Source organism: Glossina fuscipes, unplaced genomic scaffold (genome assembly GCF_014805625.2).
Source record: "Glossina fuscipes isolate IAEA_lab_2018 unplaced genomic scaffold, Yale_Gfus_2 121, whole genome shotgun sequence".
Lineage (NCBI taxonomy): Eukaryota > Metazoa > Arthropoda > Insecta > Diptera > Glossinidae > Glossina > Glossina fuscipes.
This window is the reverse complement of record NW_023998464.1, coordinates 2,353,101-2,367,139: the sequence shown is the minus strand read 5'-3', so window position 1 is coordinate 2,367,139 and position 14,039 is coordinate 2,353,101. Positions and strand designations below refer to the sequence as shown.

Here is a 14,039-nt window from a genome sequence, read left to right as displayed (position 1 = left end):
TCTAAACAGTGCAACCGTAACTATGTAATGTTATGCAATAATGTGAATAACATTTGCAATTTAATTTCATTAACGGATCCATTGAATAAAGTTTTATTTAGGCTACTTTACGGCAGTAACTTTAATGTCTTCCCTTCTCTCACGCGTTCTTGCTTTCCTTGCTTTCCATAGCCATGGAATTAATCTCAATTTCCTTATAATTTGTATACCCAGCACCATTTGTGGGGCAAGGGTATATTAACCATGTGCGGATGCAGCCCACAACCAGGAGGACTTGAGATAGACCCATCTTTTGTTATGGCGATTGGTTCTGAAATTGATCCTGAATCGATCTAAGCTTACCTGTCCGTCTATCCGTCTTGTTTTCTTCTGTTCAAATTGGATTGGATCACTTTTCCGATTAGTGCCAATATAACAGCTTATTCTGTAAAATCGTTGTATGAATAGGTGTAATAATAATTTTGCCGCATATAGTTCTAAATGCATTAGCTGACAATGCATGTTTTTTTATTTACATCTTTTTTTCTTCTTTTTTCATTTACATCTCTCGTTCTTTTAAGCGATATTTGTTTTTGCTTTCGCATTAATTGTAGTTCTAGCCTTCTTTTCTTTTAATCAGAAACCTGAATTCAGCTTACTTTTAACAATTGTACATGGATAGATTTTTTTTTTTTTCTTTTTTTTTTGATTTGCTTGGAAATGGATTGGACCAGTTAAATTAATATTAGATCCATAATCCAGGGATAGATTATTAATAAACCAATAAACAATATTTCAGTAAAAAATATTTAGCAACTAATTTGAAAGCAATTTAAAATCTTCTGGCAAATATCAATATTTATTATTTTGTGCAAACGCTTATGAGGCCCTTCGATACAAAAGGCTGCCTGCCAAAATTGGACTAATAGACAGCGAATACGCTGTGAATCAACAAAATATTTTGAAATGTGTCTACTTATGTTTGAGGGATTTGGTTCTTCCAAAGCCATCGCAAATTGTGTATGATTTCCTTTGTGATCGATCTAATTTTAGAGACAAACTCCCTTGCCGGGAAACTCACTGATTTCACTGAAAAGAATATTATGACTGCTGTTGTCGCAACAGTCCAAAGCCGCTTGACAGATTATTGTAAGAAGATCAAATTATTGTAAACGAAATACCAGAAATTGTTCCCTTCTTCAGCGTTTCTTCAAATGTGAGCTCTTTTGCGACTATAAGTGAAATGGTTTGTCTATACCAATAAACCAAGAAAAATAGCGTTAGAAGAACTGAAAAGTTTCCTTAATTCCCGCGAGTTTAGTTCACCAATTCGCGCAGTCTTCTTTGCGAAGATCAGTTTTTAAACGACTACCCAGCCCAAAATCAGTTATAACAATGATTCTTTCTTGTATACGATATGAAAAACCATTTCAAAAATTTAATTATTTCGAAAAGTCCCTCGCCCCCGCCCCTCTTCGCAATTTCCTTCTTGCCGCACTATCGTATTTCTTGAGACTATTGGGTAAGATGTGTATCCAATGTTCTCCGTAAAACGTATCCATAGTTAACAGTTGTTTCTATTGAAAGTAAAAAAGCAATGTTAGAGATAATTTTGTTTAACGAAACAACATCAACCACATCCTTGCCATTATGACATTAGCAAAAAGATGCATCTTTTTGTTTATGGTTGGTTGTTGGTCGGTAGTGGCGCGTTATCACAATTGCTATAAACGGAAAGAGAACAAAACTCTCATAATGCGGTTGACATTTTTAAAGCCTCAGCAGCACTTGTGTCATGCTGCAAGTATTGACTGTTTGAATAGATGTTGCACTCTAGTTGAATGTGATAAACGGGTTGGAACTGTGTTGTAATAATGTTTATTTTTGAATTTGCAGTAGCACGACTACAGTAGCAGCGCAATTCAACGACTCATCTTACTCTTCTCTCTCGCTCTCTCTTTGCATTTTCACTTGTTGTGATTTTTTAGCGAGAGAAGTGCTAAGGGCAACCTGAACAACAAAGTAAGCTGCGGCATTACTTATATATATATATATATATATATATATATATATATATGTATATATGTATACGCGAGCAGTAGTGGAGAGCGGTCATGACATGTAGGGTCTGTCTGATAATATTATAGCGGAAGATAGGCAAACATATACACTCACATGAATGAACGTATAAACACTTTAACAAGCCTTTATGTGTTCGTGTTTGCATTTATTTTACTTTTGTTGCTCTTATTCTAGCGGAAGTTCAAAATGGCGCTACTATCAAAAATACAAAAAGAAAAAGTTAAAATAAAAAAATGAAAGACACAAAGTTGAAAAGGGTTTTTCAAAAATCTGTTCATTTCATTTAATCTCTTTTTATCCCACATTCATTTATACGTATGTTTATGCTTTTTCCTGACTTTATGTGCTTTAGCTGTTCATTCTGATGCTTTTGAATTTTGATTTAGCTAAAAAGGCTCCTTTCATACAATCGCACACACACGAACAGTCTGGGGGCGAGAGGAAAGCGAAAAGGTAAACTAGAATTAATATCATAAAACGTTTAATTGTCAAAGTGGCTCCGGCAGTCATTGCCATTGCTTTTAACAAAAGGTATAAATAAAAATTATTTAAATGAAAACAGATTTCTTTTTTAGATAAAATCACAAAGAAAAATAAACTGTTTAGCTGCTCCCTTTCTCTTCTGTGACGTGGGATTAATTTAGATTTTCGGATTAGTTTAAATCCAAAATTAATTAAGTAAAGACCTTAATTAACATATGAGCGTAGGGTTAACAAGGTTTCGTTAATAACTTAACTGAAAGCCATTCTTTAGTTGCTCCTATAAACGTTAATTGTTTCTGTTACGCTTCGCTTTGTTTAAATGAATATTTTGTATACAAGCATGTATTTTTGTTATCAGTCAGTGTTGCCGGCATTTTATTGTTTTAACGTTAGTGTATACTTACATTGTGCTGGTTCTAACCAAAATTGGCTGACCGAAAAATGCCGGAACATTTTCATCCATTAGTGAGTGTGTCTTAATGAAATTTAGCGTCGGATCCGGTAACGTCCGCGAATCGTTATGACAAGATCCGGGACGTGGTTCGGGCACCTATGAAAAAGAGAGAGAGAAAATATTAAAAAAATAAAAAGGCAGATAATCGTTAAAACGCATACATCAAATGTAAATACAGCACGGGCAAGGAAAACGAGGCGAAAATAACAATGAATTTTGTAATATGATATATGCTTATGTGTGTACGTATTCCTTTTCATTGTCATTTTCTTTTTTCAACAAAATTAACATCACTTCATAGATCAATACCTTTGTGCTACTTTGGAATTGCTTGGCTGACTTGAGATTATGTAATCAATACAAATCATCTTGTTTAGATTGTTTTTTGCGCAACTGGTACAGACTAAATTGTGAGTGAAATTCTAAGCAGTTGCAAACAACCAAACGCTTGACTACCAATAACGGTAAACATATTCAGTTAATTTTCAGTAATTTAAATACCACGCGGGCCTTAAGGCGGATTGACTTAATAGAATTTAAAGAATCCGATCTTGAGATTAAGCAAAGAACTCTGAACTTGTAATTGTATTGACATTGAGCAAGCCTTATGATGATACAGTTTCTAGAGAAGCGATTCGGGACATTAAAGTTTATCCCACCAACTAATGTGGGCGAATCAATGGTAACATTTATTAACTTAATTGAGAAGGAAGCACCAAGAATAAATCCACCTTTCTCCAGTGACGGTAAGGCGGACAGAAGCAATCTATTTTCATAAGGAGGCAAAAAGCAGGAATCGCTTTTGAACGGATTCCATTGAATCTACATAACACTTATAGCAAGGAGACTACGCACCAGAGGCATACTTAGGTATTGATCTGACTAAGCTCATGTATAGCGTTTTTGTAAAGCAAGAGTCGTCGAGCTCTTTGGATCTACTTTAACTTAAAGGAAGCTCAATGTGGGGATTAAAATGTAGTCTTTAGTCGAACGGAACCCCTAAATCCCTGAACGAACTTACGTATCCAACCGTTTTGAATCGATTAAATAAATAGGAAGAAAACAGTTTAATATTGTCAATGTGCATTAAGGCTGGATTTAATTGCTGAAAGCAGATTGTTGAGGTATAGAATGAATAAAAACGGCTCTAAGCGCCTGCGCTGAGGGAGAGTTCACGTCGCGAGGCATCTATCAAAAGTGGTGGGGTTAAACAAAACCTTCATTGATCTGTTATGAAGACAAGAGTTTATCCATTTCATTAAGACAGATGGCTGGAATTTGAAGGTCAATAATTTGCGCTTAACTAAGTCAAACACACCATTAAAATCACTACAAATGATATCCGTGAAAGAGTCATTAGAAGAAGCCTTGAAAACATGGCATGTAAACTCTGAGAGATTCGTACCAGTTGATCGCTTTTTCATGCAGGAATGGAGAAATGTAGATTTGATAGCCAAAGCTGGTTGCTGAGTAACAATTCGTTCAAACAATCCACATAAGACACTCAACTTGGCAATGCCTTCTTGAAGTAGATTGCGAGCAAATAATTCATTGAAACAGTTAGTAACTTTATCAGACGTTGAAGTAGGGAACATACAGCCTGAGATATAGCTGTACCATCACGGAGTTGAAGTCTAGAGGTCTCGGCCACGTCGCAAATAAAGGCAGCATATTTCTTATAAACAGGAATATCCGCATTCGGCAGAATATGAGAATCAGCGCACTAGTGCGATTTAATCAATCCTTTGTGAAAACCTGGAAATAATTGTGTAAGAGAGACGTTATAAGCTGCTCTTGTACAAGTTTGAGGAGAAGTTACGGCTATAAGCAGCGGAAATCATCCAACACCGTTTTAATTTTTTCAAATAGGTCAGGTAATGTCATGAGTTCTTTATAAAATTCCAAAAGACCCGCTTTTTGCTACTGACACAAGCGAACAACCGGCAAACGTTTCTGATAAGCAATTATTGTTATTTTTGTAACTTTGCTCGTCTTCTTCATTGAAAATGACTCAGTGACATTTATAATCACTTGGATCGTAATGCTTGTTGTCATTTCCTAAACACAAAAGACTAGTGTTCTCTGCTCGTTTGATTTCTTGCCTTTCATTATATTATATTTGAATCCTAATCTCATTTCATTTATATCTTTATTTCTCTGTCCATCGACACACCCGTCATTTAGCGGTGCTTGATTTAGGTTTATACCGATTAATTTAAAAATCAGTAATAAAACAACTTGTGCTTGAAATAGCCGCAAGTGCTAGGTAGGAAGGATCATAGAATTTATTATTATTATTTCGAGTTCGAAGTGTATGCTAAAGCTTAGGGCGCGAACTTATTACCGTCTAACACTTCGTATCCATGCAATTTTCGTAGGGATGACTAAGATATAATCGTCACCTCTTTTAATTCAAACTTGATGAGTTGCAAAAGATTATTATAATAACAATAAATAATAAATGCACTTAAAATGTTAAAAAGTCCTTTTTAAACCGTAAGCCGCGGCATTGTTTCCGAGTTCCCTCTACATCTGCATGCTATAGAGTCGAAAAGTTTGAATTTTCGCTAAGTAGACACCTTATCGCCTAAAGTGTGATAAGTGGTGCGTGTGTTGTTTTATTGTTCGCAGGCAAGCAATCTCTTGCTGCCTGCATAATCCTATCAAAAATTAATTTCCTAACACCTTACTTAAGGTTTACTTTTACAATACTCTGATACGCATATTTCGTATTGGAAGTGACGTTTTGTGTCAAGAGCAATAGTTGCCTTTCCCCTCCTAATTCCTTTTGATTTTCACACTTCACTAGTGTTATACCTTTCCATGCATGCATGTGCTATTTATGTAGTTTGTTTGTTTCATCATTGTTTATTCGTTGAAAGCCAATTTTATACCTTTCGCGTTTTCAATGCGTTTGTTGTCATTGGCATTGTCGAAGGAGTGATTACAAACTTTCGTTTGTTCTTTCTGTATATATTCGATGCAGGAAAGACAAGCGCCAGTTTTATGGCACGAAATAAAAGCTAGATCGAAAGATTAAACACGTTTAAATTCTCTCTCAAAATAAATAAAAACGTATTTTTGCGATAATTTGTTTTTACAGTGCGTCCCTTTTATTCAGGTTTTTTTTTTTTCAAAATTCCGGCAACTAATGACATTTTTAAAGCATCTTTAGACAAAAATTGCGTTATCGTATTTTTTTACTCAACTTAATTAAATCCCGTTTTATTTCTTTTTATTAAAATTTCCATTTATATGCCGTTTACGTTAAAAGTGTTTTTACCGCTTTCGAGCATTTCCATGTTTTCACCTAAAAACAAGCCAAAGATCACGTTTTTATTACGTAAGGAAATGTGAAAGTTTAACCGATATGTATGTACGCCGTATGTACATCGACCGCGAACGAGGATATGGATTATAGTTTATCGACACTTTATCAGCCCTAAATTCCTGACGAAAATAAAAAAAATAATTGTGGGCCGGTTACATTCAACATTTGAAATGGACGAAAGTGACTTACTCGTTAATACCTTTACCCTTAACTGGGCAAAATCGATTTTCCATTGAAAGCACAATCGAAAACCATAGATCAATTAGTGCTTGAAGGATAGGAATTTGAGTTTTTATACTTTACACCGCTTGTGGTACAGAAATATATGAAGATTGTGCAAGCATATGCGACACTCAGAAGAACTAAAGATTGACCTGCGTCTTATCTTATCTTATCGGCTTGTCTGTCCTTCTACCCGTCTTGTTTACTTTCTTTGTGTAAAAGCTATAGGCGGATATATTTGAGATACTTTGATGAAATTTGGTACACTGATGCATTCTGAATGAAGGAAGAACGCTATTGAAAATGGTTCGGCCTTGTGTGCAAAAGTTATAGAAACACTTGTAGCGTGTTCTAGGATGTTTAAAGGTGTGCCCACTACATTCCCTTTACTTGGATTATTAAAGCATAAGTGTTGTAGAGCTTGAGAATCAGATAGACTGTTCATATGAAGTCAATCACATAAGATAATTTCAATTCAAGGCTGAACGCAATAATATCCGTTTATTTGCTTCGTTCAGAAAAGTAGTGACTTTTTTGATTGCGCATAAAAGGATAAGTTGGTTGTCATTTTTAATATATGAATGATATTGGCCATTTATACACACACAAATACACACACGCAAACGGCATGAGATGAAAATACGGTAATGACACTACAAGATAGTTCATCTTTTTAACTCAAAAGCATATTGGACGAAGGAGAAACGCTAATGAAAATGGGTCGTATTGGATCACTTTTGTGACCAGTTCCCATATTACGATTTATTTTGAAACGTTACTTAAGGTTACTTAAATAGTCTTATAGTGGTTTTACTTGTTTCGTACTTCTTAAAGCTTTGTTTATGTGTAAGCATATTGCTAGACGTGGTCATATATGTTTACACACGAACACGTAATTCAAAATTAAATGCTTAACACTTAACAATGCAACGTGCCCAAGTCTATATAGATTTGCATAAAAGATTAGGATAACAACAGATTTAGTAGTGAAATCTTGGCGGGATTATCAAGTAAAACATACGCTATTTATTTACACCTATCAGTTGACAGCGTAGGACGTCCTCGAAAATCCTCGTGCTATAATATGTCAATATACTAAATTTCACTAAAATATCTCAAAAATTGTGGCATTTACGTTGAGCACAAGATAACAAGGCGGACATAAGGGCAGTGGTCTTACTCTTAGATCGATTCAGAGTCGATTGGCATAATAAAAGCTGAATCTATCTCGAGTCTTTCAGGGTGTTGCATACATGCGTGCAGGGACTAAATATACCTTCGTGGTGCTGATGGTGTATGACGTAGAAATTATGAGTCGTGTTAAAAGTGGAAGTTTCAATAAGACATAAAACAAATTTCGTTTATTTACACATTTTCCTTCTGCTACCGGTAAGGTAAGCATGCTATAAAGATAAAAGAAGTCTTTTTGTAATCTAACAGATACGATGCAATAATTGGATCATACACACTTACGAGACCACGGATGAAGCTATACCACAAGAAACCGTTTGTCTTTCTTGCGTCCCTCCTCCGTGACTTATACGAAAGACAATTGGGTTTCTTTCGCGTTTCGGGCTAGTAAGTTTTTTAACAGTTTATTATTAATATTTTTTTATTCACTAGAAATCAAGTTTTTCGTGCTTAAAATATGTATGTTGAGAATCATGGCTAAAACACATACTATAAAAATTCTTTTACGCATGTATTTAGCGTATAACATTTGCATACGAATTCAATCTATTTGTTTTCATTTTCGAAATATTTTTCCATTAAATTCAACTCTTTGTTTGCGCTTTCCTAAAGTTTTCAATTTTTTTTCCATTTTACAGAGAAAATCAAACTTTTTTCAAAAACTAATTTTTTAAAAAGTTAATTTTTGTAAGTACAGGGTTGTTATTGTCTATCCTAAAACTAAAAAGGAAAAAAAATATTTGTGTTCATAGCGTCGATTTCGCCGTATCATTCGCTTTTCTCAATGGTCAGTCGGTTAACTTAAAATTTCAACTGTAGCTTCATTCATTCATTCCCTAGCGGACGCATACTTTTTTTAAAAAGTAGTGATGAATACAATTGAAAAATGAATAGTTGGGCAATGCCATCGTTGATATATCCTATCCAGCACTTGGCCTAATGCAATCCTTCATTTACTCTCATGAGAGAATTCGATAAATTGGAGCTTGATTCCATCATATAGTAGCTGTTCCACACTTTGAATCGATTTTGAATTGCGAACTTTCTATTCTCTATCAACTTTCGTTATAAAGTACCACAGAAATTTCCTTTGTTGCCTTATGAACCTTTGTGTAAGGCGGAAACTCCCTGAGGTGTGTGCATGTTTCTGTTGATCTTATCCGCGCCCAAGACTGACACCTTGTGTGTTCAGCTATTTTCTTGATCTGTCTTTTACTCCCTACAGGAACTCCTAGGGACCACAAATTTTTCCAACATTTGATATTCCTTCATGTCGTCCGTGACCTGTTAGTTGTCATTGGCTGACCGTGCGAGAAGCGTGAAAATCGGGAAAACGTAAGTCCGTGGATTTAATATTTTCCATGATCTCAGCTGAAAATTAGCTGGGTTACATCTACATCGCCGTTCATATTCGTTATACTAATCCCACCTACATTAGCCAATAATACGTAAGAATTGAAAACGAGCTTCGCGTAACACCCCACATACATAAACATAAAAGATGTAGGACGAAGCTGTAATATATAAATATTTATATCACTTTATTATTTCTTTCTTATAAATTGTCACGAGTTCGATTCTGTAAAGTATGCTACATTTTCGCTTTCTGAGCCCCTCTGCTCCTATGAATGCAAAGTTCTAGTAACACATTGACAGACAGACAAGTAGGACATAGTATTCCCGATCCTTCGCTAAGGATAGCAATGGGTAGGTAAGGGACAATCACGTTCCTCTGAATGTAGCGCATTTTATGTTAAAATTCAATAATACCAGGGAGCTGGGAATATCACGTAGCGGTTTTCCAAGTTTTTCCTCTTCCATTGAATATTGGAAGGCTGTTGTTGGCAAGCATTTCACTAGTGACTTATTGGCATTAAATTTTTGCAAGGTTTTACAAGTAACAAAAAAAAAACCGCAGACCGTATGGAATAATAATAAATTAAAATTGAATTCGGATCTTTGCAAAAAAGGCGCACAATATATTTGTTTGTGTGCGGTTGCTTAGTTATCCAACCTACCTTGCCGTTATTGACTGGTAGCCAATTAGAGTTGATACTACTTTGTTCCTTGAAGCTGCCTTCAAACGTATCTGCAATATCCTAAAAGCAGTGGAATAAAAGAAGAAAGAACGATAACAGTTAAAAAAAAATCTGTTTAATAAATTTAATGGACGTTTTGGTGTGCATGCAAGTATATATTTTTTTGTGGATTTGAGTGTAAGTGTGAGTGGATATAAACAAATGTGTGTTTGGGAAATGTTTATATGCATACATATGCTATATAGCTTAGCAAAGTTATTTTAATTTTCTTTTCCATTTTTTTACAAATTTTTTGATAGGATTGCTCTGTAAGAGAAATTCATATGGATTCATAGATACTAAAGTTTGTCTGTCTGTCTGTCTGTCTCTCTGTCTGTCCGCAAAATCAGTATGAAAAACAAAAGCCATACACAGAAGCTAGCAAAGTAATACATTCCACTTACCTGCAATGAAAACGCACAAACTGCTGAGCCAGGTATTGAATTTGTTGGCGTATTAAAAACGCCATAAATCAATTTGGCGCTCGAGTGGCCGTAATGTCCTTCAACGAGATTACTAGCGGATTCTATATACAATAGAATAAAGAGCAAATACAATAAAAAGAATAATGATAATCGCGAAAAATAAAACAACAAACGACAGATGACATTACATGGAGGAACGAAAGTATGCATACGGTAGCTTAATACAATACAAGTACGAGACAACAAAAAAAAAGAGGGAAAGAAAAGCAAAGGGTGTAAGAAAGTCATAAAGAGGAGAATCGAAAGTTTCTGCAGACACTAACGCAAATTTCTTTGACGACAAAGATAAGACGCGCTGCTTATCATTTTTGTTTCCGATCACGTAAGACTTGATAAACGCTTGTGTGCCTTAGATTAATTTCTGTAATACTCGCAATGTATGATTCTCGATATATGACATAACCTAGCAATAAGATGTATGCGGTGATACAATGTTTCCGCTTTCTACTCACCCTACTCTACTGGTTTACAATGGTCTCTTCTCCATTATTAATGTAAGCAAATTTTTAATGGCGTGCTTTTGTTACGCAATTCGCACATTTTGATCCCAGGTGTTTTAGATGTATCACAGACAAACAGGAGCAGTAGCTCTGCTAAATAAGTTTGGCTTCAATTTTTATTTATTTATTTATTGATTCTTATTGATTTGCGGTATACGTCGGATACTCAGAACAAAATACACTTAATAAAAATTTGCCTAGTAATACGCTGTGCTAAGCATCGGTAATATGTTACTTTTAAAATTTGACATCCGAAACTTTATTATTATGATTATTAAAGTGTTGCAACGAGAGTACGATGAAGAGTAAGATTGATTTAAACGAAAATTAAGCATTTTGCACAAGCTGCACGTCCTTGGAAAGATTATTGATCAAGGATACATGCGCAGTTAATTTCGTTTTTTTCGCACTCTCGGGCTAAGTAAGTGTTCGCTTTCCCAGTCTCTTGTGGGACGATTTTAAATAAATTTTTTGCAAAAATCACGAAACAGTTGGAGTTTGCTCCTCTTTTAATTAATTTTTTCCCGGTCTTCATTTTACAAAGCTTTGTGAACGGCTTAACGCACTTCGGCTATAGCGTTGGAGTTGTGTCTTTGCTAGTTAAATTGAAATTTACCTCACAATCTTCAAAGGAAGTAAGATGTTTCTATTCTAATAATTCATTAGTCAACTGTAACTTTGCGGAAGAGTTTGTTGCATTAAGTCTGGGAAGTAATTTTGTAAATTTATAGATCATCTTCTAACTTCCGGGAGTCTCCATCGTCTGAGATTGCCGATTAATTGTTTCATTTTCGTTTATTTGTGGTGATCGTTTCAATCCTCATTAGTTTAAGGGATAACATCGTCTTTAACACAACTAATTTTCTTTTTATTGCTCAAAATGATTCCTTAAACCGTCAAGAATTACCTCACAAAATTTTAAAAGGTTAAAAGACTTGCTTTTTCGAACCTTTTGGTAAACTGGTACTTGAAGCTTTAAGTGCGTTTTGTTTCACCAAAATACGGTTTTTTTTTAATCAAGCAAACGCATGTTTGGTGCGAAAGTATCAAACCCAGATCAAGATATAGAAGAGCAAAAACAAAGAGCAATTTTTTGTGGAGTTTTGCCGCTCATAGCATAGTATGTACTTTATTATTGCTTTGCGGGCTGCATAGAGCTTCCGTTATCTTACATCGTAGCTGTCTGCTGCTATCTTGCCAGAAGTCGAATTTTTCATAACATAAGTTTGAAATTTACTTTAAAGAGTAAATACATTTCACTATTTTCTAGGTGTAAATCTCTTCGAAACGTAAAAGTTGACGCGCGACCTTGCGTCGCCCTCTTTATACTATACTTCACTGTCAGATTTTTCTTTTTCTGAACATTTCACTTGCTACACAACCATTTAAGCATGAATTAGTGTAAGCTTCAACCTTGGTACTAAAAACGGAATATCTTCTGTACAAAGGAACGATCATCTGTCATTTGATGTAATCATTTTATATATTTATGATAAATTATAAAAGCAAACCGGACTTACGTATCTCATTAAAATAGAATGGAAAATCCCCTGGTATTGAGCAATTTAGGCGCGATTTCAGAAACGAGGTCCAACGATTGCGAAAACGATGTGGGCCGCCCTTATCCCATTTACACACGCGAGCGACACGTGAATAAATTGCCTGCAAAATCCAAAAATTCCAAATTCATATACAAAACCTATGAAAAGAGAGCTAATGCTACGCTAAGCACATCAATCATTCATTAGCTCGAATTATCTTAAGTTGGTAATTAAAAGTTTGCTGAACTTTTATTTTTTCTTTTTTTTTTTAAGTTTATTTACCTTTCCGCAATTAATATATTCTACGGCAGTTTCCCGAAAAAAGAAATAAACAAAGTCACCCTGGGTAAAGGAGCTGACAAAGTTGGGAGCTGAAAATTAACAAAAATCGTTATATATACATGAGATGAGATATTTGTTAAATTAACACGGGCATATGTACGTGTGTAGGTATGTGTTTATGCGTGTAGGTATATAGTTGATTTGATAATTAATTCATGAACATCTTTACATATGCGATGCATATATTTTATCTTTCATTTATAAATAATGATTATTAATAATAATACATAGTATATAGCAATTAGTTTGCCGCTCTTGATGCTGCTGATTTCTATGACTGTTCTATGAATTTTCCTTTGCTTATTTTATAATCAAGGAAATCTCAAGTAGATGTGATTAAAATGTCTTTCCTACCAATTATTTTTAATAAGTATAATTAACTTTAGTTTGTTTACCTTCGAAGAAAGAAAGCAGAAGACTGCTTGTACACTAATATACGAAATAATGCAACAGAACAGACGGTACATCTCTCGGCAGCAGATTCATTTAGATACATCATTCAATGCAAATATGTAATCAGTACAAATGGAACATGAACAGACGGAACTTTATGCACTTTCGAGCGAAGTTTCTACGTGCCTCCGACCGTCTGAGTGCAAAAACTTAACAAAAGGAGCGAAGTGCGAAGTTTCAAACAACATTCTTCCGTCTTATAGTTGAGAGACAATTTTATAGATTTATGTTTAATTAAATATAAAAAAGGGGAAACCTTTCTTGAATCCCCAGGAAATGGTATGATTTATTTCCCTACAAAAACCTGATGTTTTTGTGGAATTTGGAATTTTTAAGAAAGCGTTTAGATGAAATGTTAAGCTTTAATAGGATCGCACTGTGTTAATTGGGAACTTTGAACAAAATTGACCATCGGTTTAATATTAGCAAGACACTGTTATAACACTTAGTTTATCACATTAATTTACTTCTATGTATTCAAAAAGCAAACATAAGGTAAGAAAAGGATAAAAGGAGAATAACTTACTCTTCATCTATACAAACGCATATGAAGGCATCTAAGTTGCAAACATAAATATTTAGGTAATTTACATCGCACAATTCTACGCCAGTATGCCATTCAACATTCAGGGGATTTAAAAACCTTAACCATATATTTGACACATTCGACTTGAGCTGATTTTTTCTTTGTCCGATATACTAGTCTTTCCAACTTTCGTATGTATTTAACTGTAGCTAATAGATAGATATCGACTTTCTTTGTTTTATCTTAAAAACACGTTCTTTTTTTTTTTTTTTTTTTTTGTTTGAATTTGATATGGATTGGACCTTTTAACTTAAATTTAGATCCATAATCCAGAAACTTTATAGAAATCCATTGATGATATTCAAAATTTCA

The 14,039-nt window shown here is 34.5% G+C and overlaps 1 protein-coding gene across 1 annotated transcript in view; it reads right to left on the bottom strand.

Annotated features, from left to right (window-relative positions):
- LOC119640384 (semaphorin-1A) overlaps positions 1-14,039 on the bottom strand; it is a 338,686-nt gene that overhangs the window by 36,737 nt on the left and 287,910 nt on the right. The window contains 5 exon segments of the mRNA XM_038038370.1: positions 2,949-3,094; positions 9,761-9,841; positions 10,225-10,346; positions 12,326-12,467; positions 12,629-12,717. Of these exon segments, the coding sequence (XP_037894298.1) occupies positions 2,949-3,094; positions 9,761-9,841; positions 10,225-10,346; positions 12,326-12,467; positions 12,629-12,717 (580 nt within the window).